We start from the raw sequence: 26,085 nt of genomic DNA, 5'->3' as shown, positions 1-26,085 counted from the left end.
TGGCAGACAGCGCTGTAATCATTCTGCTCGGATGGGCTCCAGGATTTGTCCCAGAGCAGTACTTCTGCTTGTTTCTTGAAGAATTTATAATAAAGGATACAATATTGCAGTTGAACAACAGGGGCAATAAATGAAAAATTATATGAGACCATAAAAGTACATATAATAACAGTTGTTGTTTGGCACTGTGAGATTTTACAGAGAAGAAATTACAGTTCACGATTGCTCTCTGTTTGCACTGACTGTTGAGCGGATGGTTTTATCCAATTACTCATCCTTATTATGATGTTGGGGAAACAAAAGCGTATGCCCTTGTTTAGGTTTACAAACTAGGTTTACTGTGATTGATTAGTCTTTCAATCTGTCATGATATAAAAATGATTACGACCTGAGCTGCTCCTGCCTCCATTCATTTCTAAACTGGAATCACAAATTAAAGGTATACTTAACTTAAAACTGAACCACACATTGTCAACAGATTCAAAAGAGCTAGTCAAATGTGACCTTGCCCAGTACATGATACCATCCAACTCTTAATAGAATACACTATTTAGTCATAGGGCTCAAAAATACAGAAACCTTTTATTGCGACAAAGGCAGACGAAAAGATGAACTCAACACATCCTAGAGCCAACGGCCAACTAGTAACTCTCCTTACCAGCAGGGGGCGGTCGTCGGTGTTCGTCTTTCAGAAAGGGGGAACCAGAAGACCTAGGACTGGGGATACATGAAAAACAAAGCAGGGTTTTCCTACCATGTTCACACCGCTCTCGTTCAACACTTCGCTTCGTTCCAGATGGCCGTGTTGTTTTAAAGATATTTGTGTATGTGAATTATCAGGTGAGGTGAAAATGAGAATGGACTTCTGTGAGTGCCCTCTTGACTTTACTCGTTCGCAAGCGTTCCTCCCTTCCGTTTCTCTTCTCGTCCACTGATTCGCTCATGCCGAACAGCCTATCAGAGTGATCTCTCTCACAGAAACACGGACGTGCAATTACAAAGAGGAAATGAGCATTGTAGGCCACAGCCCACACATGCAGGAACCTCCTTAGTGATTGGTCTCTGGACTGAGATAAGACCTGCAGTATTACCTAGCCCTGTGAGGGTGAGAGCACTTGTGAAACAGCATGGCAACTGCAGGGAAGGTAAGCATGTCCTCACACGCCGTGACATCAGAATAATGAACTTCTGCAAACGTTTTAAGGGATTACAGCTGTTCTACAAGCACACATGCTGCTAGGGTTGCCAGGACTTTTCCTCGGTTCAGTCAAGCGTTTATGGAACAGAGGGAATGTTAAGAGTACAAGAGGAGGGGTATGGAGGGTGGAGTTGAAACTGCTATTTATTTTGAACACAAGTTTTCATTTAACTGTAAAAGAGAAACCCTCTCGCACTTTGTTGCACAATCTACAAAAAGAGCAGTCATTGGAGAGTTTTGTGTTTTTCTTGGAGGGCTCTTGTTGAGCTTTCGTTGAGGCTTCCTGTCGTTGCAACATGGGGAGAGAAAGGTCAAAGTTTGCCTTGAAGACAGTATTTTTCCCTGGTATGTTATTCTCAGCCCGTTGAGAAACAGAGAAGAGCTGATGGCGAACAGACTGATCCAGTTTTCTATAGTCTGCAATACAAAAAAAAGGTGTTTTCCTCCAACCTTTGAATCAAGACTGCCTCCACTACAGCACCGAACGGGTTAAATGTCCACAGTATTGTTGTCGTCAGCCAGCTGAAGCTCGCGGACGTTGTGTTGTAGGTCGTCCGGTGTAAAGCTGCCGTGGCATGGGAGGCTGGGAAACCTCTGGTGATGGAGGAGGTGGAGGTGGCACCTCCGAAAGGCGGGGAAGTTCGCCTCAAGGTAATGACAACAGGGCTGATGTGTTCTCTATGGACACTCGTTTAATAAAAATGAGTTAAGACCGTTATGTTGCTGCAAACTCTTCAGTTAATGTGTTCTTACTTCATAATTTAAATCAGTTAAAGGAAATGATGCAACTATGAAAATAAAAGCCATTACACCTTTAGTACACAGCATAATGTCTAATCAGCTCCACCTGAATACTTATAGTCACTTTTTCCTCCTTTGTTGTATGTGCAGTCCAACACTACAGTGTACTTTGCACCTTTAGTTATTTCTGGTTATATGTTGGAAAAGAGAAGAATTTGCTTTATTTGTTACTGTATTCATAATTTATCATGAACACAAATATCTTCTCTTTATATTAATACAATCTTTACACAAGTAATATAACCTCTATTTAAAGAAATTCTTACAAATCAACAACACTGAAGAATTAAGTAGAGAATATAAATGAATTACTAATAACATTTGATTCATGAAACTGATTGATTTCCCCACACTACCGCAAATCTTTGTTTTCGGTTAAGAGCATGTAATAAACGGATCGAACACGGGTCAGATCACAGCCCTTTATTTCAGATTGTGGCCACAGGGATCTGTCACACTGACTCCTACACTCTCAGTGGGTCCGACCCCGAGGGAGTTTTCCCTGTGGTGCTGGGCCACGAGGGAGCCGGCATCGTGGAGAGCGTCGGCGAGGGAGTCACCAAGTTTCAGACAGGTTCCCCCTCTCTTCTCTTCCCTTCACTTGGATGGCTGCGTCTAATGTGAATGTTCAACTGAAACATGATTTTTTTTTTTGTTTTAGGGGACACAGTCATACCCTTGTATATCCCACAGTGTGGAGAGTGCAAGTTCTGTAAGAATCCCAAAACCAACTTGTGTCAAAAGATCAGGTAAATGTCCTGGGTTAAAGCATTTGCAGATCCGCCTCTACCTAAAAAAAACATAGTTTTGCCTCGTGCAGCTGATCAACTGTCAGATCTGCACTTGTGTCATGTTCTCCAGGCTCACTCAGGGCAAAGGCTTGATGCCAGATGGGACAACCCGTTTCTCTTGCAAAGGCAAGAGCCTCTTCCACTTCATGGGCTGTAGCACATTCTCTGAGTACACTGTGGTGGCTGAGATCTCCCTGGCTAAAGTGGACCCCAGGGCCCCTCTGGACAAGGTGTGTCTGCTGGGCTGTGGCATCACCACGGGTTATGGAGCTGCTCTAAACACTGCCAAGGTGAGTCTGGCGCCCCTTATGTCACTGTGCTGCGATCATCGGTCAGCCCTCCTTTCATCAGCAATCAAACATAGGAAGGTCTGCACTTTGTACATTTCTTTTTTTTAATTGAAGAATAGAAAAATTGCAGTCGCTTGACGGTAGCTTTGCTATTTAAAAATGATTAGACTTTTTTTTTGTCTCCGGATGGCAAAGTCGGATGATTCAGTGGGTCCAACGCTTTCTTTAAGACCAAAATATTTCAACAATTATGAATTGCATTTCCCAGAAATTTGATATTGACATTCATGGTTCCCAGAGGATGAAGGCTAATGATTTTGGTGATCCCCTGACTTTTCCTCTAGTGCCACCAGCAAGTCAAACCCAGTGAATTATCTGAACATCTACTGGATTAATTGGCATCAAAGTAGTGGACAGACATTTATGGTCCCCAGAATACGTGTTCTAATGACTTTGGTGATCTGCTGACACTTCCTTTGGTGCCACCGTGAACTGTAATGAAAAACCTTTGGATTGATTGCTATGACATTTGGTTTGTAATAAAAGTGATTCATTAACTCTTCATCTAGTCAGTTCCAAATCTTAATTTGACCATCTACCTGCAAAAATAATAACATTCCTATCAGCCTCAGCTGTACTTTGTGTAAAGTGCTAATTAAGAAGTGTTAACATGCTAACTTTCCCGACTAAGATGATGAACAAGGTAAACATTATACTTAGTCACCATCAGCATGTTACATTATTAGCATACTGACGACACCAACTAGGTCAAAGCACCCCTGTGCATAAGTACAGCCTCACAGAGCTGCTGAGATCAATTTTAATATGCATTTAATATGAGCCAGCATGTACCTACGATGTCAGTATAAAACACAGCTGAAGCATGCAGGAGCAGGCACATGCAAAAAGCGTGGGCTCCTTTTCTAATCATTATGGAGCATTAACTTCAGGTATTCTAATTAACATCAGTCTTATTTTCCCTGCTGTGCTGACCTGTAACTGCCTCTCCTGTCGCTCGCCTTGTAGGTAGAGGCCGGCTCCACCTGCGCGGTGTTTGGCCTGGGGGCGCTGGGCCTCGCAGCCATCATGGGCTGTGAAGCAGCCGGGGCAGCCAGGATTATTGGAGTCGACCTCAACCCTGATAAGTTTGAAACCGCTCGGGAGTTCGGTGCCACAGACGTGGTGAACCCAAAGGACCACGGCAAGCCAATCCAAGAGGTCCTGGTAGAGATGACCGATGGCGGCGTGGACTACTCCTTTGAATGTGTGGGCAATGTGGCAATCATGGTGAGCTGGGAATTAATAATTCCATGTTATTGATCAGCTCCCCTAGTCAACAATTCACTTGTGCAAGCTGAATAATCCCATGCCCTAATAAATATGGCAAAACCACCTCAACTCCACTTAAAATCCTGGCCAAAGGCCTTTAAGAAAGAATAAATGTAAGATACACAATTGAGCAAAGTCCAAATAGATTAGGGTCAGGTTGTGGTAGAGTCCAGGTGCTGTTTAGATCCAGTTGATGTGATCTTGTCTCTTGGTGGCAGAGGGCAGCCCTGGAGGCCTGCCATAAAGGATGGGGCACCAGCGTAATCATTGGAGTGGCAGCAGCCGGACAAGAGATCTCCACCAGGCCCTTCCAGCTGGTGACCGGACGCACCTGGAGAGGCACTGCCTTTGGAGGTAACAAGCTATTCGTTCCTTTGTTTTGGGACGCTGATGTGAGGAGGTTCCTCATTCACCATGTTAAACAGTTTGGTTCAGACATTCACGTGCCCTCAGGAGAAGTTTGCCTTCAGGTCTTTCTACCAGAAAAATGGTTTATTTGATCTTTTCCTAAACCTAACCATTAGGTTTGTTGCATAAATTTCTAGTAGAAATTCTCCCATGTGCCATGCGCACGTCCTCGTCAGGATGAATTGAGGACTTTTCACTTTGCGCCAGCATCAGGTCAAACATGTAACCTGATCAATGCTGTCAAATACCTGCTAGCTAAACTTACACCGATCCCTTTTTGTTTAGCCACAGTTAGCGAAAGTTAGCATGCTAACATGCTAAACCAAGACGATGAACATGGGAACATTATACGTGGTAAACGCCAACGCGTTAGCATTGCTTATTGTGAGCAGGCTAGCATGCCGGCATTAGCATTTAGCTCAAAGCACAGCAGTTCCGAAGTACAGTCTCGCGGGGCTGCTAGCATAAATGTAGTGCAAACTCTTGAATCTTTTCTTGTGGTGGGTGTCACGCTGATTAATATAAATACAACTGTGTTGACCGAGTTCCACACTGATGGCACATCATGAGATCGTCCCTGTGTTCCCAGGGCATGTGCGTCTCTTGATACAGACTTGCACTGTAAGTGATTGGTAAGGGTTATCTTTGCAGTTCGAACTGCAATAGAACAAGTGGAGACGAGTGTTTAAAATGCAGTTTGAATGGTAAAAATCAACTGTGTCTGGATGCAAATTTGAGGGCGTATTGGGGAATATAACATCAACAGGCTATAAGCCGTCAACTAATTGGCCTAGGCAAACGTACATTGAACATGTGAGCTAGGAAAATAAACCACACAGAGCAAACCAGTCAATAGTTTTCTACAATAACTGCTTTGTGACACTGGATTGAAGCCAGGCCGTTACAGTATTCACTGTCACTCACACAATCATTCCTCAGTCTAGTTAAACTTTTATAAACTAGATATCTTTTTCACATGTACAAACATTAAAAAAAGAAAAAGAAAAAAGAAAGCTCTTTTGTAAAAACGAAAGGAGCTGACAAATAGCTCAGCTCACACCTATATATGCACACTTCTACTTTGTAAACACTTGTTCTTCAGTATTCTGCCGTGTGTCCCTGCAAGTATAGACAAAAAATGTAATGTAATTGTGTGCAACCACTACTTTCCTCTACTTTAATGAGCTCATTTACACTTTTCCCAGGATACAAGAGTGTTGAGAGCATTCCAAAACTGGTGCAGGAGTACATGAGCAAGAAGCTCAAAGTGGACGAGTTTGTGACTCACACTCTGCCCTTTGAGAAGATCACTGACGGTTTTGATCTCATGCATGCTGGTAAATGGTAAGACTCCGTTAAAGATAAATTTGTTTGTTTTTTTGTTAACGTGCGCAGTGATCCAGTGTCCCTCTGGGTTCGGCCCGTTAAAGGCGTTTTGCGTCACTGCTGCCCTCTGTTGAGGACAAAGCTGAGATGAGTTTGACAGGGTTTCACAATAATGTCCACCAGAGGTCTTATGAAGTATTTCCTCAAATAGGAGCTCTAATTCAGTCTATAAATAAATACAACAATCTAATCCAATTTTCATTTTCCAGCATTCGTGTCGTCCTTCAGTTCTAGAAGCGAAGGAGCGCAGGAATCTCACTCCGCGTCTACCATGCCCAGTTCAATAAATAATCTTTCAATTCCCTGTTTGAGTGTTTTATTTGAACAATACACAGCCAGACACCTCTTTGATCAGCGCTTCACCCCCCCCCCACCCTTGAAGGAACGTGCGTACACCCCAGAGAGAACACCGTGTGAAGGGGGGGGGGGGGGAATTATTATTATTGTGAAATATTCTTTGATCTATGCTGAATGAATAATGAGGTAGTACAACCACAAACATCCAGATGGCATCATGGATGGGTGTTAATTGATGAGGATTTTGAGTGCAGCCCGGTGAAGTTGTTGGGAGAGCGTGTTGAAAGACCGAGCAGACGAAGTGAAACAAGCCTGCTGGAAACACATGCAAAATATCCTTTTAATATTCTCCCTGAAGGATTGGAGAACAAGGCGGGTTTTAGTCTGTCAAGTTCAGTTTTCACTGTCAACGCAAGTGTCTGTATTCGGGCTCGGGTGATGTGCCTTTATTCCCTCCCCCCCCCAAAAAAAAGTTGACCCAAACTGGAGCGGACTTGAGAGGATTACGACAACTTGCTTGCGCTCAGCTGTGTCATACTCAGTTAGGCGGAACATGTCAGCGGCCATGTTTTCCCCAACAGCTCAGTACAAGATCTACAGCTGGAACCCAGAAGCTAAAAGTTATTTTTTTCCCCCTCATTCTTATGAGGACGCGTCTTGAAATGGATGGTTCAAAAGGATCGTGGGCCTTTTAGCAGTATGGGGTTAATTAACCTATTGAACTATTTCTGCTTCCCGATTGGCCTTTTTACAAAGAACACATTTTGACTCGTCATAGCAGTGTTATGAATGATGTTAATGATGGCTCCATGCCGTTTTGTGGACATGTGGTGAGGTTTCTGTATTGCGAGGACTGAGCATGTGTGATGGGATTTAGTGTTTTGAACTTTTTGCGCAAGGACAGTTATGAATTTAGCGAGTCAGTTTTGCACACCAGAGGAGCAAATTCACAAAAGAATTGCGCGCCTTTTGCGGCCGCTAAACCTGCACAAGTAGGACAAAGATACTGTGATTCTTTGTGGTATTCGCATGTATGTATGTAAATGATGTTATGTGCAGACGACTGGTGCAAAATTGCCCCGTTCTATGCAGATGAGCCCCATTGCAAAAACAGTCCAATTCACAAAGATCAGTGCTAGCAGCCAAACGTAGTTACAGTGAAGCATTTATTTAGGAATGCAGTGACAGGGTGCAACAACAGTTGTGTCATGAAAAATAGAAAACTCGCCTACATGTCTTTTGAAAATACATGAGAAAAAAAAGAAAAGAATGAAAATTACGTGTATTATGTAAACAAATGAATTGTTCCCTCTGTTAACCTTAATGGGCGTGTTTTCCCTGTAATGTCACCTTGAGACGGGGCAGCGGCTGCAATCCATTCTTTGTGAATTCACCCTACACACTGGTAATGACACCTGCACCTTTTCTGTTATGACAATTGAAAATGGCTGCCATTTAAAAAAAAAAAAAAAAAACATTCTCAAATTTGTACCATTGTTTGTTGATGCGCCATATCCAATAACACTTTATTAAGTACTTAATTTCTGCTGAACTCCTTTCAACCTGTCCACAGCATGAATTACCATTTATTAGTCACTGCAGACTAAATACTGTGAAGTCATGTCTATGGGCCCATAATGGAGCCATGTATGCATCTAAAGGTTTACTGATACATTCACACTCAATGTAGCTTGAAGTAAACTAACATAATCATTATCAAATCTCAAATGCAGCTTCGAGCATCATTGTACTCCACTTAGTTTACAAAGGCTTTAAGGCTCCCAGGTAGCCAGACAGTCGTTCCTAGTAATAAAAGGCTGGTGAATTAGACCACTTTTGGGATTTGGATCACCAGTGTATCCAAGGACAAACTCGCCCACACACAGCTACAGAAGAGTCATTTATTACTCCATTAGAAGAGATACAAAGATGGCAGAGAAGCCACACATCACATTAGTCCTCTGAAAATAAAAAGAATGAAACGCTGTTCACACCGGGAAAATCCCCACGTCAAGGTAAATGGTGAGCGTCGAGATGAGGGGGTCAACATTGGTTAACCCTGCCTTGAGATATCCGGCATGTTTTGATAACTAGATTCACACATTAAGGCTCAATTTGCTACACCCGGGCTATCGGAATAACACGAGACGCCATGGGAGACTTCCTCGAAGCCGGATCAACGAGCTCAGTGCTCTCGTTGACGTTACTCTCACATTGGAAATCTTTGCAGATGCTCTGTGGTTGCGTCACAATTCTCCTAGCAACCAACGGCTGACGACTGGAAAACTTGACTGTGTACTAATAATAGCCACATTCAGGATATGACACTTGAGTGCTACTACTGAACACGTCACCAGGTAGATGGTGGAGAGTGATAGTTGCCCTGGTGCTGTGATTAGCAAACAGGCTAACATGAAGCATTTAAATCAATGGATTCATTTCATTTACCAACCTGTACAGATATTAGAATTAGCCTTGGAAATGTGTTAACTTTGCTTTCTTTCAAAGAGGTAATTGATAAGAGTGAGACAACTCTCATATCTGTGCATTGAATATGAGGTTACAACCTGGAGAGTTTAGCTTAGCTTAGCGTAGCGTAGCTTAGAATGACAACTGAAAACAGGGATGCAGCTAGCCTGGCTCTGTCCAAAGCTAACAAAATACACCTACCTGCACACCGAAAGCGCAATAATTAAACAGGTTAATAACATGTATTACAACAAATCGTGTTTGTTTGATCCATCCAGAAAAGTGTAAAGTAAAATTTACAAATTGTGGTTTTAAGGAGTTATGCTTTTCACTACATGAAATTTAAGTATAATGTGTTAATTTGTGATTTCAAGGTCCAGGCTAGCTGTTTCCTCCTGATCACAGTCTTTATGCTAAGCTAAGCTAACTGTCTCCTGGTTGCAGTTAAATATAGAATGGACGATCATGAGGGTGGTATAGATCTTCTCATTAAACTATGTGAATGAAAGCGATCAAAAGTATGTCCTAAAATATCAAACTAGTCCTTTAGATATGTCTGTTGGTGAACTCTGCTTCTGTTGCAGAAGAAGTGGCAGAGGATGATTTTTGTTGACTGAAATTTAAATTCAAACGTTTTTCAACCTATTTTCTAGATCTGAAAGACATTTTGAGTTGCTAGTTGTTGAGGCTGTGAGACTTGTTGAACCAGTTTCCAGGAAACATCCTTCTTGTGTTTAGTATTGCTGATTCTTTTCGATCCGTCTCTGGGAAATTCATATGAATTGTGATGAAGTTAGCAGAGGTTGGGAGAAAAGACGCGAAGCATTGCGTACTAGTCGGATTTGCCCTGAGCACCACACACCCATACACACACACACACACACACACACACACACATCACAGACAACAACAAGCCAGCCAGTAAGAAACTCTGGGTGACACGACCCAGAGGTCGAAAACAGGCCTGATGTCGAGCCCGACCACTAAGCAAAACCAAATATCATGATTACGTTCATGTTTCCTTCAGAGGATACAGTTTTCACTAATAAAGAGATCCACGTGTAATATAAGACACATTCAAGTACTTCCATTTAATTTGAGCAACCGATATTTAATTCAAAGAACAATGAGAGCCGCAGTTAAACTGAGCTCAAGGGGTGGTGCCTCTTGTTTGAGGTGTGTGTGTGTGTCTGTATGTCTGTATGTGTGTGTGTGTGTGTGCGCATGTGTGTGAGGCCCAGAGGTGCTGGGTGTCAGTGTCTGGAAAGTCCAGTCCTTGGTGCGTTCAAGTCCGGCCTACATTTGGTTGAGGAAGTGAGCGCGACCGTTGTCCTCCAGGCGGCGGGTGAGGATCTCGCAGCCGGTCTCCGTCACCAGCAGGGTGTGTTCGAACTGAGCCGAGCGCTTCCCATCTCTGGTCACCGCCGTCCAGCCGTCGGGCCACGTCTCGTCCTGCCAGCCACCTGAGATTGAGACACGCGGCTTTAAACAGAGCTGTAGGAACACGCACTACTGGACACCCGTTAAGAGTGGTTTTTAAGACTTTAATGACCCGTTTGTGTTACACATCAACTAACCCCTTGTGAGCCAGGCAACAAATCAAGGTTTGCCTTGCAACAGTGACTAATTTTTCAAAACCACACCATATTTTATAGGTTGAGAACACAACCTACTTTTAAGGCAAATAAACCATTTAAATCAGCTGGTGAATGCAAGAGGATGAAGCTGAAATTTGTATTGGTATTTTTTACACTGATACAGTACTTTACAATCCAGCCTTGCTTTACTCTCTTTTGATTTGTTTTGTATAATTGCTACAACTTTTGTTTGAGGCAATTATGTCTTATTTAATTAATTTAAATTACTATCATCCCTATAATTATCTCTATTGTTCACACTATTCAGACAAAAATGCAGTTGCACTCACCTTCACATATCATGGGCTCAATGGTGAACACGTGGCCAGGCTTCATTACTCCAACTGCTTTGTTTTCTGGTGAAATGAATGAAGATAGAAATCATCCTCTTGTAGGAGAGCATCTCGGGAATTCGATGGCAACATTCAAGAGATTTCAGACGTGTGACTACTCACTGGCATAATGTGGCACATTGGGAGCGGTGTGGAAAAGTCTATGGATGCCATGGCCGCAGTAGCTCCGCACCACGGAGAAGCCGTTGGCCTGAGCGTGCTTCTGAATGATGTTACCTAATTCTCTGTAGCGGATGCCAGGCTTCACTGTAATAACAGGAAGCATGAGGGTTATATGAAGTGGATATAGTGACTGTTGTTTATAGCCTGATGGACACTGGAATTCTGGGGCAGATATTTGAGTAAAAATAAAATCTGATCATGACTTATTGGAGAAATTTCTAATACAGAATCCATTACAGAATTAATACTACAACTTCGGCCACGTTAGCTTCAAAGTTGAGATAGAAAGTTCATTGCTGACCTTGGAAAGAGGTCAGAAACAGAAAAATCTAAATTAAATCTCAACTTGCTCTGAAACGTCAATGCTCTCTGGTGGACAAACTATGTAATGCCGAAACAGTTCCTTAATTAATTCAAATGAATCTTCTACATTTCTGTACTGTAACTCTTAATGCTGATACAGATTATACCCCAACTAGCCCATCCATACAATAAGGTAGATGATGCTGATCATCTATACAATAAGGTAGATGATGCTAATCATCCATACAATAAGGTAGATGATGCTGATCATCCATACAATAAGGTAGATGATGCTGATCATCCATACAATAAGGTAGATGATGCTGATCATCCATACAATAAGGTAGATGATGCTGATCATCCATACAATAAGGTAGATGATGCTGATCATCCATACAATAAGGTAGATGATGCTGATCATCCATACAATAAGGTAGATGACGCTGATCATCCATACAATAAGGTAGATGATGCTGATCATCTATACAATAAGGTAGATGATGCTGATCATCCATACAATAAGGTAGATGATGCTGATCATCCATACAATAAGGTAGATGATGCTGATCATCTATACAATAAGGTAGATGACGCTGATCATCTATACAATAAGGTAGATGATGCTGATCATCTATACAATAAGGTAGATGATGCTGATCATCTATACAATAAGGTAGATGACGCTGATCATCTATACAATAAGGTAGATGATGCTGATCATCTATACAATAAGGTAGATGATGCTGATCATCTATACAATAAGGTAGATGACGCTGATCATCTATACAATAAGGTAGATGATGCTGATCATCTATACAATAAGGTAGATGATGCTGATCATCCATACAATAAGGTAGATGATGCTGATCATCCATACAATAAGGTAGATGATGCTGATCATCTATACAATAAGGTAGATGACGCTGATCATCCATACAATAAGGTAGAATAAGGTAGATGATCATCTATACAATAAGGTAGATGATCATCCATACAATAAGGTAGGCGAGTACAAAACTCTAGACAAAGAGCGGTGAAGGTGGGGTTATGACGAACATAAAATCGGTCAAAATGAAAGAAACGGGATTCCTACCCGAGTCGATGGACTGCATAAGGCATTCGTATGTGGTCTGAACCAGCTTCTTCGCCTCTTCATCCACCTCGCCGATGTAGAAGGTTTCATTGAGGTCCCCATGGAAACCGTTGTGGTAGACGGTGATGTCCACTGTGCAAGAGGGAGACGGTGAATGAGTCAGAGCCATTGTGTTGCATGACACTAGATGCTATTGTGTCTAACACAAAGAAAGACACCATCATGAAGAACCTGAACGTTTTGGGCAAAACGTCGACCCGTTCACGAGGCCAAACTAAATGTGTCTAAATTGGACTTGCTCGTGGGCAAACTGGGACTTCTCCCACTGACGGAGAAATATGGAGAGCAGCAGATATGACAGGCAAATCCCCACTGCTAAAGGTTAATGAAAGAATTTGTCTTGTCGGGACCACGCAGCGAGAGATGAGTTGTTGGCAAGTGCTCCATCAGACGCTCTGAGGGGAGTGGCAGATGGAAGACATCGCTTTAGCAGAAATATTCATAAAAGAGACTCAAATTGGCCGACCTCCCACTGACACCATTTCAGGAGGCTGGTACAACCATTTGTCATGGAGGAGGATTCTTTTTCTACTTCACTCTCTTGAATAAAACATTGCCCTGCATCCAAACTTAGCTCAACTTACAAGAGCCTTTTTTGTAATAGAGAATAGAAATATAGTGAGAAAAACTGGGGTGTTTAAAAACTAAAAGGAAGAATCTATTTTAGGTGCATTTGTTGGGGATGAAACAGTCAAGAAAGTCTAGAATTTGGTTCTTTCCAACGAATAAAAAGAGGCAACAAAAAAGCTAGGGTCCCTAAATCACGTAATGTGTGGTGCAGTGAGCATACCGTTGAGAATGTCTCCTTCTTGTAATAGTCTTCTGTCTGGGATGCCGTGGCAGATGACTTCGTTAACAGACGTGCAGCAGGATTTGGGGAAGTTGTAGTAGTTGAGAGGGGAAGGGTAGCACTTCCTGGCTGTACAGGCCTGAATAGACAAAGCAAAGGAAGGATTAAATGTACTGAAGATGAGGGAGGCCTTCCCCCTCACGTAGGTGCCTTAAAGCTCAACACAGTCACAATCATATTGTGTTTGAGTGCGGCGCATACCAGGTGCACAGCGTGGTCGATTTCTTCCGTCGTAACGCCCGCTTTCACCATCTCGGCCGCGATGTCCAGGACTTCTCGTGCCAGCTGCGAATGACACACGCACGTTAATTGGGTGAGAAACTAAAATTGCAAACCGTGGCGACATCGTGACATTAAGCGGCAGCCTGCAAAGTTACCTTGCACACTACCCGCATGCCTTCGATGTCCTCCGGACAAAGGATCTTGATCTGTGACGTCCCCTTCAGAAACTGCTCGGACTCGGAGATCCCTGTGTGAAGGAAACGGGGACAGACACCCGGCGTCAGTCACGCGGTGATTTTTAGCCGACTCAACCGGGACCTTGTGAAGCGGTTGTCGGAAGTATGTCAACTTTTAGCCGCCACGTCGACTTGGACCGGATTTACAAACTCCTGATTTTGCTTTTACATCATAAGTGACGGTTGACGACAAGTCATTTGGTCGTGAGAAGGGATAAGCATCGTCACCCCTCTGTCATTTTGCAGTTACACTGCATCTTTAAAAAAACATACACGTCTGTAGCCAAAACCTGCTCTTTCCAACATGAGCCATGTCGAGAGTCAAAGACTGGGGTTAAAATGATCGTGTCTAGTAAGTGTTTGGTTTTGTTGTTATATCAACATCGTAAAAAAAAATAAAAATGTAACATAAAGGTGATGATTGGCGCTTAGAAATAGCATTTTATAGACAAAACCATTGGTCAATTAATCAAGAAAATAATAAGCAGGATAATTGATAATGAAAATAATCCAGAGTTGCAACCCTACTGAAAAGGTGATGAACAGAAAACTATACTCTGGACATACAGCATTCAGTTATTTTTGACCTACCCTGTGTAAACATATGAAAGCTATATCTGACTGTATGACTATACAGCAGCAGTGTAACTCCCGGTTCCTCCACAAACAGAATTAAAGAAACTTTGAGGAATAACCAGGCGATAACTAACGGTTGATTTAAATTCCACCCACACAGAATGCTCAAAATATAATTTTCTTTATTTCATTTTAAAAAAGGGACCATGTACAGTTTAAAACAGAACTTTCACCATTTGATGCACCGTAACAGATTATAGCTTGAAGCTAATTTGCATCTGTCGTCCCTTGGCAGTGAAAAGTAAAGGATTGCCTTTTATTGTCTCATTTCTGTGGAACTCCTCGCTTTAAGGCGTGCGATGTCGACGCCTTCTTTTAAATCCCTCATCAAAAGTCAAAGCTCTTTTTCTAACGGTTTACGAATCAAACGCTCTTTTTGTTACACGAGATTCTTTCAGCTTCAATCCCACATTTCTAAACCAGCGTTAAAATCTCTGCTATGGTACTATGGACAACTAACTAGCTGCTCCTACACAGATACTACAGCAGCACCCGAGCGGAGACTATAATGACACTCGCACTGCCGACTCAAAGGGACGGAGCAGGACTGGTACTGTTGGTGTCAGTGCAGCCAGCTCAGCGACGCGTTAACTGGAGATTACACAAGATCAGAATTCTTGGACTGAAAAGCACATTGAGGAGATGTATTCAACTAGATATTGTTCAAAGCGCTGAAGTCATCCAGAATTCGCTGATCTATAATTCATCGACTCAACGAGACGATCGCTGGATGAACACCAACAGTTGCCTAGCAACGCAGACTTCGGACAGGTGTGTGTGTTGGAGTGAAACACGGTCCTCCTCCTGACCTGCAGAGCCGACAGTGCGAGCGCAACAATCAATTAGACTTACTTACGCTTTGACACAGCTGCTCGGGGAAGAAGAAAAGGGATGAGAGGATCACAGAGTGCGCACATTGTCATGTCCTCACAACCCTACAGGTTCATTTGAGGTAAAAACCCACATTTTATGTGTTATTTAAATTTAAAAAAACACAAACATTTAAATAAATTCCAGATTTGAGTTCAGCTCAGTAACAGTGCCACGCTGAAAAACATTAGGCTGTAATGACTGTGCGTCGGTCCCCGAGAAGAAGGCATCACGGGAGGCATGAAAGGAGACTGTAACCATGACTACCTGAGCACCGATCTATGCAGTCAGACGACAGGGATGTAGAGGTTGCCATGGTTGCACACTGAATGTCTTTCCCAGAGAAACAGACCAGGTAAATAAACCAGGTTACAATTAGAGGAGTCGGATAATTAACAGCTGCTCGTCAAAACGGTGTGACGGCAGAGCGGTTTAGATTTCCCTGAAATAAATCTCAACCCGTCGGTGTTCAGCGTGCGAGGACGAGGTGTTAGTGGGCTGTTTAACAGAGCGACATCGACTACAGCTAAAATACTGAAAGAGGAACTGCGTGAAAACATAATGTACGTACAAAGAAATCCTCACAAAAAAACATCACGCGACTGAATCCGACTAAATCCAGTGAAATGATACTAGTACTACGAATCCTACTGAAAATACACATCTTACTCTGCCGCTGTTAAACCACACAATAAGGGTGCAAATGTGTGACTGTGCTGTTTGCACAGCGCAACACGTATCAGCTTCTCTGTGTATTCATGCAAAAAAAAAAGAAGAAGATAGATGACACACGCATGGATGAACACTTTGTCTACTACTAAGATAAACTTTTCTATAAACAATTCTTTCTCCCGATAACTGAACTAGTGTATCGGCCGATACAGTGTACCAATCCAAAACAAGCGCATTTCTTATGTATTTAAACAAAATCAAAACTCAAATTGCAGTTTAAAAAAAAAAAATACCAACATTTTCCCAAGTGGAGGATGAGCCAATGTGATCAACTGAAAACACATGTCCTTGAGAAAGAAGCACAGGTACCTCTGGGGTGATCCGCATAGTCAGGTCTCTGGATGTCACCGGGCACGGGCCTCATGGGAGTCTGCAGCCGGAGCCGAGGGGAGGGGAGGACAGAAACGTTATGTAATCCACAGAAATCAGCACATGGATAAGGAAATAATTGATGCAATTTATTATAATTCCCCGTTACTCTCCGTCTGTCCTCCATTCTTTATAGGAGGCAAGTTGGTGTTACAATTTGTTCCGACACATTTAAAACAAATAGGCACCGACAGGTATCAGCATATGGCCCCGTTTTGGATGTTTCCATCGTTTTAACTATACGGTGTGGTGTGTAGCAGGGACTGTTCATCAGCTCTACTTAAGGGAGTTGATGTAACCTGTCTGAGGACATTATTTCCTTTCAGCTAACAATTGTGTCGCAAGGGAATAGCTGACATTTAAAACATCGTGGTGAAACATTTTTATAAAGTTCATGATCTCTTTCCCAGTTGCCACCGGTAGCGGTTAATGATCGGGAAAACTGAGACAAAAAAAAAGAAGAAGAAGTGCTAATCAGTTTGGCGCCACCGAGTGCATCCAACTGGAAACCAAAAGGGCGTCATCGCTTATGCATGTCTGCACTCGGGCCTTCTTTCCAAGCTTCATTGAATAAATGAACAGCGAGAACTCACCAGCGGGTAGTGAGGGTGTAGCTTCCCCGTGTAGCGGTAGCCGGGCCATGGGTCCGTGTTGATGTCATTCTCCACACAGTTCTGGGATTCATTCTGGTTCTTGTCATCCTCTGACAAAACACACAGCACAGAACATCTGAAGCATCTGGCACCGCCGCGTTAGTTCACAGCCAAGAGGTGTCATGCACCGAAACAACATGCAACTTATTCGGATATTGAGAACGAGTCCGCCTCGGGTGTAAACCGGTGTACGGAACCGACAATGACCGGTAATACGTACTTGCTTTTTTGTGCAGCAACTTGTGCGACACCCAGCTCCCTTTGAAACATTCCTGGAAAAGAAGACACAGACAGAAAACCCTCAATGGGGATGTACAATGACAAAGTGCAGATTGAGCTCAATGGTTCACTTAACTAATGTTCAACCCAAACAATGAACTATGTTAACGTGCACACTGCGAAAGCACCCTAAAAAACCCCCAAAAAAGGTAGAGACTTCCACAAATTAACCACTTACTCCACCGCGTACTGCTCCTTCCAATGGTCTTATGTGGTCGGACAGTTAAGAGCGGAGAAAGAGAGACGGGGAAATATAGAAAGCAGGGGTCAGGTTGCACAGCCAAAAATGCAACTGCAGCAAAGATCTCCAAGGGTCAAATACCATGGCACCCGCAAGATCGTTCAAACTGCCACCCAACCCAACTATATATAAAGCTTTTGACTCAGAGAGCATTGCAGAGCCTCTTGTGCTGAGAGAGCAGTTGCTGTGGTTTAATGTTTAACGCTTTGATGGCAGACACTTTTCCAATGCAAAAGATTGCCCCAAAAGCAGCAACTGTCACACACTCTTAGTGTTTAAGTGAAAGACAGCTGTAGTGACAATGGGTCTATCGGTGCTTGTCATAATGATCAAAAGAAAAGTACTGCACAGCTGCGCATTTGTATAAAGAAGCAACTTCTCTTAACCCAAGTGTGAGGTATTGTCGTTTGGAGATCCATCTTTAAACCGACAGATTTGTGAGTGGGGTTTGGTCTCGCAGGAGAGAGAACAGAGGGTCAAACATCGTGACAACAAATGCTCTGTCACGCAGCGTTACCTCTGTGGCACTTCACGTCCACAACCCCATCATTCCTTTCAGTCTATGGCGTTATTAAAATGCCTTGTACCAACAAAATATACATTATGTCATACTCTTGTACGCTGTCAGCAAACGAGCTCCACACAATAGGCTTTTTTTTTTTCTCCATTTGGAGCAGGGACGATACCGGGACTCACTTTAGCTAATCAGCCATCAGTTAGCTAGCTTAAACGTTTCCCCCTCGGCCTACAGTCGCGGGTATAGGATGAGTTTCAATGACTGAGTGCATTACTCATCCTCTGCAATGTGTGTATTCCACACCCAAAAAAGCATTCGTTAACGTTATCCAAATGCGTTATTAGCGGTTTACAAAGCACCTCACAGTTACACATGTCTACCTAGCTTGACAGTTAGCAGCCTCGTGATACAGAAGGCCTAGGTGTGTGTGGCTACAGCCGACGTTCAGGCTGGACAAGCCGAAAATGCAGCAGTACCTGGGAACAGAAATAGGAGCCTTGGATACCGAGCTTGATACATGTGGGACACTGGAGTTTGGCGTCCTTGCTGCAGCCCTCTGTCTCACACTCCCTTCTAGCCTCGGTGCTCGCCATGCCTTCGTCTGCCGGAGGGGTGGAGTCGCGTAGAAGCAGCCACAGCCAGCGACGGCACACTGCGCATGTGCGCGGTGGGGCCGTCACGTTGCACGGCTCGGCCCAATCAACAGGAACTTTTCCAACAGAGGTTTTTTAAGATGGCGACCGCCGAACCGGTGAGTACTCCTACTACTGAACATATCTAAACGTTTAGGGGGCTTCTCGCTGTAATTACAGGCCGAGTTCACAGTTAAAGTTTGTGTTCAACTTTAAACACGTGTCTTAAAAAGGAAATTGAGAGTTGTTACGATCACATTTGCTTGTTTTGACTAGTTTCAAGAGTATCGGTCTTCTGTGCCACGACCGAAGCGTAAAAGAGGAACCCTCGCGTGGAGATCTCCCAACTTGAAAGCTGACGTTTCAGCTAACCGACGTGCCGTTCACCTTTGCGCGAGAGAGCCATTACAAAACGAGTGACTGAACTATCACTTAGATTAACCGCAATAGTACGCACCTGAGTAATTATTATCAAAGACAGGTACGACTATTGTGAACTACTAGTTGATACAAGTCATAAAATAGAAACACGTTGTTTTTGTAGCTACACTTTTCAGCTGTCAAAATTGGTTGACGTTGCTCACTGCTGACCTCTACGATGCAATGTTGGCTGACTATTTAGTTAACGTCAGCTAACGGTAGATGGTGGTAAGAAAGCTAAAGTGGCAGTTTTAAAATTAGTATTAGTTTTTTATTAATGAAATGTACGCTAAATTCAAGACCGGGGTCCAACTGGTTGGCGTCATGTCACCGCACGATACTTTGTGCTAAGCTAGTAGCTAGCTGGTTAACTTTAGCGTTACTTTTTTTTTTTAAAGTGGCAGATCGGTTATATATGAGTGGAATTCGGGTGGCGTTCTTCACGTGTCATCAACACACATCTGGGGAGTTGATACAGCGGTGCCTAACGCATGAAGTGACCGTAAAGTTACTGGGGTAAAAGTTGGCCATAGAGTTAACGTTCGTTAGCCAAACTGTGGCGTCACATCACGGTGGAATGTGTTCCAGATGTTCATATCGGGTTTCACTAGTGAACGCCTACGTCACGGATTTTTTGACTATACTTTGACTTTATTTTGGAAATGATTGAGATTAGAAACTTTGTTTTGTCAGACGGACTCTTTCTAAATATTGACTTGTATTTAAATGTACCACCATCAGCTGCCATGGCTGAACAAGGGTTCACTTTTGTAATCAACAGCTGGAAAGTTGTTACATCAGAGATCAGTTACTTTTTGTTAATAATAATAATTATTAATAATGATAGAATGATAGAAACCCACTGCCTACGTCCCTTATGTGTATCTCACCTACACCTCACTGCCTTTTTAGGAAACCAGCTCAAGTCCAACCCTGCCTGATGAAGATGGAGCTGAGGAGACTGGACAAGAGGTTGTGAACCCAGAGTCCTACATCAAACACCCCCTGCAGAACAGGTTAGGGTCCGCAATATAAGATGTATTGGAGAGGGTTAAATTGATGGAAGCATTAGAACACATGTTTTAATTATTCAAAATGACGTTGTGGGTCTAATGTCTAATGATCCCTCTCTAAAGCTGTACTAACATATTCACTCTGACAGCAAAGCATCACGTGTACCATACTGTACGCTACTATTGCACTGAGAAACAAACTACATATTTAGAATTTTTGTTTTTGGAAACCCGCTTTATCAGGAACCATTTCAGTGCCTGAACAGTCTGAAGAGAAGTTTTTGATCATTTTCTCTATTTCCGTTTACCGTTTCATAACCGTTGATAGATGTCTATGTTTTTATGCCGACTTTATTGAACTTCCACGAAAATCAATCAGCATCAACACTCAATATTGAATACTTTTCTCAGCTTTCTTTAATTGAAAATGTTAAATTAAACATTTGGGTTTTGTGTGAGATTATCACCATGGTCTTTCAGAACTGTTTTGGACCTTAATTAAAGAATAATTGATTAACTAAAGAGATTATTGACAGAATAATTGGTAATAAAAGTTCCTACTTTTAGCTGTAATAATGCTGTAGTGATGGCATCGGTGTGCCTGTTGAAATGAGAAGGTTTGTATTGACACAAAGTGTGCCAAGATGGAAATAAAATGAACATTTGACATTTGTTTCGATTTCAACTTTTGAGGCAGAACAGAGATGTCGAATGTTCAGATGTATTAGTACTGACTGTTCTGCGCTGCTCCCAGATGTGAGCGTGTGCACTGTTTAAACGTGAAGCTGGAAATGTCTGCATCATCCACTAAATTGTAAAGATCGGTGACTTGCGCGTCACATTACTGTTTGATCCTTAAGCATAGCTCAGGTACGGAGCGACCCTTCCTCCACACAACTGAATGGACGACTCACACAGGCGGGAGAGCGAGACATGAATTGACCAATCGCCAAAAACAATGGCCGCTGTGTTCGCCAGGAGCGAGCCGAGCAATTCACGAACCACTTTCTAGATAGATTGATCAGTTGATTAAGAGGAATTCATATTTAACTTCACTCTATATTAAAAGTCAATTTGATTGACTGATCATGTTTTAATAATTTCTTAGTTTTTGGGCTTGTTCTAGCAAGTTATTTAATGATGTATAAGAACATGTTCTATATGATTGATGGTTGATTATTGTTGTCTCTGTGTTGAAATGGGTTTTCTCTCACATTGCACACAGAGGCCGTCTGCTGGATGGGAGGCTTTTTATTGTCTGTGATGGTCCGGTGACCCGTCCAGACTGTTTCCGTGCTTTCCTCTCAGTCCTACATTCCAACTCCCTTCTGTGCTGAATACAAACGAGCATCAATTGAATATTTTATACATATTTAAATTCCAAAAGGGATGTTTATGTCCAAAAGGGTCAACTACAAAAGCCAAACTCGACAGAGAGCCAGTCAGCCGGAGGAAAAGTTTGGCCGTAAAAACTTCACTGGTGTTTCTCAGCTCTGAGATTTAAAATGAATCGGTGGCTTTCAATGGCAAAATATTTCCACAAATAAACCCTTTAAATAACACCTGTTAGCGTGTTAGTGTTCATCAATTGTATTGATTTCTGTATAGGGTCACAGGTTCATGAGGCTATCCCAGCATGCATTGGAGGAAAAATAAACACCCTGTATATTCAATACATGCCTCAGGTTATGGCCTATAATCAGACATTCCAATATTTCACCAAACAGGTTTGACAAGGAATCCACAAATATGCCATAACCTCAAGCCTGCCGATGGTGAACTGTCATCTTAGATCTTCTGTTATGCATATACGATGTCATTCAAGGGCATTAAGTTAGTATCAGTTGACTTATTAAAATAGTTTAGAATGTGGGCCCTGCTGTGCGTTCAGAGATGTTTGCGGCGGAGCGGCATGTCTGCCCCCTGGGCATTAAATCAGTCTTTAATTACAAAGCAGTTTGCAGTCTGTTTTCCATGGATGTGATGCTTTGCATCTCCTGTCTCTATGTGCCGGCTCAACAGAGCTCTGCTCTGCATGAGAGAAGCTAACGTTATGCTCAGGGCTGTATCCAATGCCTTTTGTTTTACATTCAAAGCTTTGATTGAGGTATTTGAATGACGTTTCAGGTGTCCGTCGTCATACGTTACGATGTCATCGCCCATGAAAAATTGGAAAAATATGATTTAGTGTTATTGTGGTTGTATAAATGTAATGTATGGTGCTGCTTGACCAGCCTGTTAATACAGACGCTGGCTTGTAAAAGATGAACAACATCATATCTGGATTGAAGCAGAATATTTCTTTTAGATTAAAACCTGTTGTGAATTATAGAGATGATAATATCAATGTTTTTTTGTTTAAATACATTTTGACTTTTGGGTTGAGAACAGACAATTACAAACTGTTCGGTACAGCCCTAGTCATCGATATGATTTGGATCGTGAGAGTAAGGAGTAGATGGTAATGTTGAACGCAACACGATGCTGCCATATTGTCGCAGTTGCTGAGCCATCAGAGGATTCAGCATCAAACAGGTGTGACACCACATTCACAATTAATTGGACCAAAGACAGCGATGACATATCGAGCAGTTTCCGGGTGCCTCTACACCATCGCTCATTTAATTAGGGGCTTGTTTCATTCATGCACATTCCTCCTCTGTTTTCGTCCCAACAGATGGTCCCTGTGGTTCTTCAAGAACGACAAGAGCAAAACATGGCAGGCCAACCTGCGACTCATCTCTAAATTTGACACGGTGGAAGATTTCTGGGCGTAAGGAGCAGTAAATCCCTCCCAAGTCTTTGTGTTTTCCCGTTCCTCTATGGAGTGTCTGAAGCAGTAAAATGTCCTGATAGTCTTGTTAAAATACTGTTCGAGCAGCATGTTGTTTTTTTAATGCCGCGCTCTCTGCATTTCAGACTCTACAACCATATCCAATTGTCAAGCAACCTCATGTCCGGCTGCGATTACTCCCTTTTCAAGGTACGTTTGATTTATTTACCATTTATGTGAAAGCACAGCGTGAGTAGTTCAAGTACAGATTAAAGTATAGGTTGTATCACTTTCTAAAATAATGTTTCCATGACAATATCCTGTTTTCTCTTTCTCATGTTGACTCAATGAAACTAAAATCACGATATTAAAGGCTATAAAACAACTTTCTTTCAAAGGGGAAGTCCACGTTTGCATCATGAGACAATATGTTTTTGCAAACTGAACAGGCCCATGTGTGAGATACAGGCGGTGACTACAGTTGCAAAGGGTTGGAACATTTCCAAGGGAAGTTGGGCTTGGGGAATTTTTGATTTCTTTTGTTTTTTTTTCATTACTGGAGTGAAAACGTAGCCTAAAGCAAAGCACACAGGTTATAACTTGATGAAACGTCCCGGTAGTTGTTGCTAGCTAGCATGTTGCCATGTAAGGTGTAGCTTGTTTGAGCATGCTAATTGGGTCTGTTACCATTCATTAGTTATTATAAAACATTTATTTTTTTCAAATGAGCTGTTCACTTTAAACCCTAAGTTTAAAGATGGCGGGCAGAAATGCAACTTTCTACCCTTTGCTAACCCTTTTAGCATTCCAGCTGGAAACCTTTAGCCCGATTTCTGTGTCGGGAAGTTTTTTGGTGCGGTGGCTCGGAACGCGTACTGACAATCTGTTCCGTCGCTGCAGGATGGCATCGAACCCATGTGGGAGGACGAGAGGAACAAGCGCGGCGGGCGCTGGCTGCTCACGCTCAACAAGCAGCAGAGGAGACAAGACCTGGACCGCTTCTGGCTGGAAACAGTAGGTCCGGCTACGGCCGCTGTGCTCTGTATCCCCGTCCAGTGTCCTCATTACTCGTACCTGCAGCGAGTCACAGATGAGATAGTTTGAGTGTCATCCTTCTATGATTATCTAAAAACGAGATAGATATATATATATATACACTGGTGCCTTGTCTGTATGCTGAGCTGATGTTACGGGTTCACCACACAGTCAAATGAGAGCAAGTGAAATGTGGCTTGCCTGCTGCTCAGTCTGCGCTCCGCACATCTCTACATCTAAAGGTCACTGACGGGGATACAGACGTCCAGCGAGCAATACTCGCCAGTTAGCAGACTTTACTGTCAGTGCTGCAACCGCTGGCCCTTCTGGGCTCATAGGGCTCACTTCCTTTTGCCATACGTTGAGCTTGAAACATATACGTTTGAATGACTGCGGACAGTTTGAAATGAACAGTTTTGAACAGGAATTTAAATATATTTGTCAGTGCTCCTTGTTACTAGAAACGGTAGCAGTGTCTCTGTATTTTAGTACCTCGCTGACTACATTTACTTGCACTCTAATATTCCACTATTATTCTGAATAAGACAATATTCCGAATTTGTTAAGGCTCATGTAAACAGCATATTCCCAATTAGGTCTTATTCCTAATGGAGCATTTTCCTATTACGGCATGTGGAATATGCGGATAATGTTCCGGTTTTAGGAGCAATCTTTGGCAGTTTTGCAACACACCTCCTTTTAAACATTATAAAGGACTCGGACATCCAAAGGTTTTTGGATATTTGTGGACGATTTGTAGTTCTAGTCGAATCCCCATGTAATGGCGGCAGCTTTTCCTTCCTCTCCGTCCCGTCCCCAGCTCCTGTGCTTAGTCGGTGAGGCCTTCGGCGACTGCAGCGATCAGGTCTGCGGCGCGGTGGTCAACATCCGAGCGAAAGGAGATAAAATAGCCGTGTGGACGTCCGACTACGACAGCCGGGACGCTATAACACACATAGGGTGAGGCGTGTCTGTAGTGTCAAAGCATTACACGTTCATAAACACAGCTGATCCTCTGCAACCTCTCACGGTGTCCTTTCCCTCGTCCACAGGAGCGTTTACAAGGAGCGCCTGGGGCTTCCACTGAAGATGACTATTGGCTACCAGTCTCACGCAGACACGGCTACCAAAAGCGGTTCAACTACCAAGAACAAATTTGTGGTTTGAGAAATGCCCGACGTGCCTTCCTTTTTCATTTACTTGTCTTATTTGTTGTTGGTTCAAATGTTTACTTTGCTGCAAAGACTCTGCGGAATGCAATCTGGAAGAGGAAAAAAAAACCAACTGTCAAAGGTTTCCATAACCTGCCCAGGATTTGAACCACTTGAAAAAAAACAAACATGGACAAACGGATGAACGGGAATCTTCCAAAACACTAACAATGAGAGGTTTAAATAATGACGGGTGATTTGGAGTGCTGCATACTTTACTAAAGACATTTTTGTTGATTTATTTTCTTTAATGTCAAGGAATCCCGAAATGCAAAAAAAAAAATAAAAAAAGGAATTGCATATATATATAAATATATATTCTCTCCCATTTACTACAGCGCTGTTGGTTTGCTGTAACCCTAAATGACATGAAACGCTTTTAATTTATTTTTGATTTGCCTGCATACGATTAGTTAGACCGTTTGTTTTTCGCTTCTTTTTTTTTGCCTGGAATGCGTTGCACGTAATCACCCTTTGAAAAGTATTTCATGACTCATATTCATTTGAGTGTTAATATAATTAAAACATTGGTTTTGCAATTATTAGATGTTAAAGTTCTTTGTTCTAAAGGGTTTACTTTTGACTTTCAGTGGTGCTGTATCGACTTTTAGTTAACAGCAGACCATCCAATAGATTTCTACCGATGCTCTACGTTCCCACTGAACGTAGAAAATGATACTAAAGGAGACACAATCGATCTCAGGGAAACAGGAAAGTCCCTTCTTCGGCTTCCAAGTAGCTTAAGATTCACCGCTCGCCTCAGTGAAAGTGCCAAATTCAAACCTGCCCACCTCCACCCCATCATCCCGAGATCCCTTA

At 42.6% G+C, this 26,085-nt stretch overlaps 3 protein-coding genes across 3 annotated transcripts; 2 read left to right on the top strand and 1 right to left on the bottom strand.

Annotated features, from left to right (window-relative positions):
• The first annotated feature begins 1,035 nt into the window (after nucleotides 1-1,035).
• Nucleotides 1,036-6,509, top strand: LOC306707222 (alcohol dehydrogenase class-3 chain L). Its single transcript, XM_079174606.1, has 9 exons — nucleotides 1,036-1,145; nucleotides 1,748-1,849; nucleotides 2,432-2,573; nucleotides 2,661-2,748; nucleotides 2,861-3,080; nucleotides 4,107-4,367; nucleotides 4,628-4,763; nucleotides 6,023-6,161; nucleotides 6,413-6,509. Exons 1-9 carry the CDS (start codon nucleotides 1,128-1,130, stop codon nucleotides 6,435-6,437), a joined length of 1,131 nt encoding a protein of 376 aa, XP_079030732.1. The 5' UTR covers nucleotides 1,036-1,127; the 3' UTR covers nucleotides 6,438-6,509.
• Nucleotides 6,510-8,387: 1,878 nt separating this feature from the next.
• Nucleotides 8,388-18,785, bottom strand: metap1 (methionyl aminopeptidase 1). Its single transcript, XM_079175289.1, has 11 exons — nucleotides 18,659-18,785; nucleotides 17,366-17,417; nucleotides 17,086-17,195; nucleotides 16,433-16,493; nucleotides 13,805-13,896; nucleotides 13,629-13,712; nucleotides 13,368-13,506; nucleotides 12,518-12,649; nucleotides 11,062-11,205; nucleotides 10,897-10,962; nucleotides 8,388-10,432 (listed from the first exon to the last, which is right to left on the bottom strand). The coding sequence occupies exons 1-11, from the start codon at nucleotides 18,773-18,775 to the stop codon at nucleotides 10,266-10,268; spliced, it is 1,164 nt and encodes a 387-aa protein (XP_079031415.1). The 5' UTR covers nucleotides 18,776-18,785; the 3' UTR covers nucleotides 8,388-10,265.
• A 75-nt stretch (nucleotides 18,786-18,860) lies between these two features.
• eif4eb (eukaryotic translation initiation factor 4eb) lies at nucleotides 18,861-25,802 on the top strand. The gene is made up of 7 exons (XM_079174280.1): nucleotides 18,861-18,933; nucleotides 20,147-20,250; nucleotides 22,925-23,020; nucleotides 23,167-23,230; nucleotides 23,921-24,034; nucleotides 24,876-25,015; nucleotides 25,108-25,802. The coding sequence occupies exons 1-7, from the start codon at nucleotides 18,916-18,918 to the stop codon at nucleotides 25,220-25,222; spliced, it is 651 nt and encodes a 216-aa protein (XP_079030406.1). The 5' UTR covers nucleotides 18,861-18,915; the 3' UTR covers nucleotides 25,223-25,802.
• The last annotated feature ends 283 nt before the right edge of the window (nucleotides 25,803-26,085 follow it).

This window comes from Pholis gunnellus, assembly GCF_910591455.1.
Source record: "Pholis gunnellus genome assembly, chromosome: 15".
In the NCBI taxonomy this organism is placed as follows: Eukaryota; Metazoa; Chordata; class Actinopteri; order Perciformes; family Pholidae; genus Pholis; species Pholis gunnellus.
Note: the sequence above shows the minus strand (reverse complement) of the source record. Positions and strands in the feature narration are given on the sequence as shown.

Bases quoted from the DNA above. Each gene is read 5' to 3' on its own strand.
- LOC306707222 (XM_079174606.1), top strand. The intron at 4,368-4,627 runs GTGAGCTGGGAA...TCTTGGTGGCAG, and splicing joins TGGGCAATGTGGCAATCATG to AGGGCAGCCCTGGAGGCCTG. The intron at 6,162-6,412 runs GTAAGACTCCGT...TTCATTTTCCAG, and splicing joins CTCATGCATGCTGGTAAATG to CATTCGTGTCGTCCTTCAGT.
- metap1 (XM_079175289.1), bottom strand. From the start codon at position 18,775: ATGGCGAGCACCGAGGCTAGAAGGGAGTGTGAGACAGAGGGCTGCAGC. The intron at 17,196-17,365 runs GTACGTATTACC...GTGTTTTGTCAG, and splicing joins GTTGCTGCACAAAAAAGCAA to AGGATGACAAGAACCAGAAT. The intron at 13,897-16,432 runs GTACCTGTGCTT...TCCTTCACACAG, and splicing joins CTATGCGGATCACCCCAGAG to GGATCTCCGAGTCCGAGCAG.
- eif4eb (XM_079174280.1), top strand. The intron at 20,251-22,924 runs GTTAGGGTCCGC...TCGTCCCAACAG, and splicing joins AAACACCCCCTGCAGAACAG to ATGGTCCCTGTGGTTCTTCA. The intron at 23,231-23,920 runs GTACGTTTGATT...CCGTCGCTGCAG, and splicing joins GCGATTACTCCCTTTTCAAG to GATGGCATCGAACCCATGTG.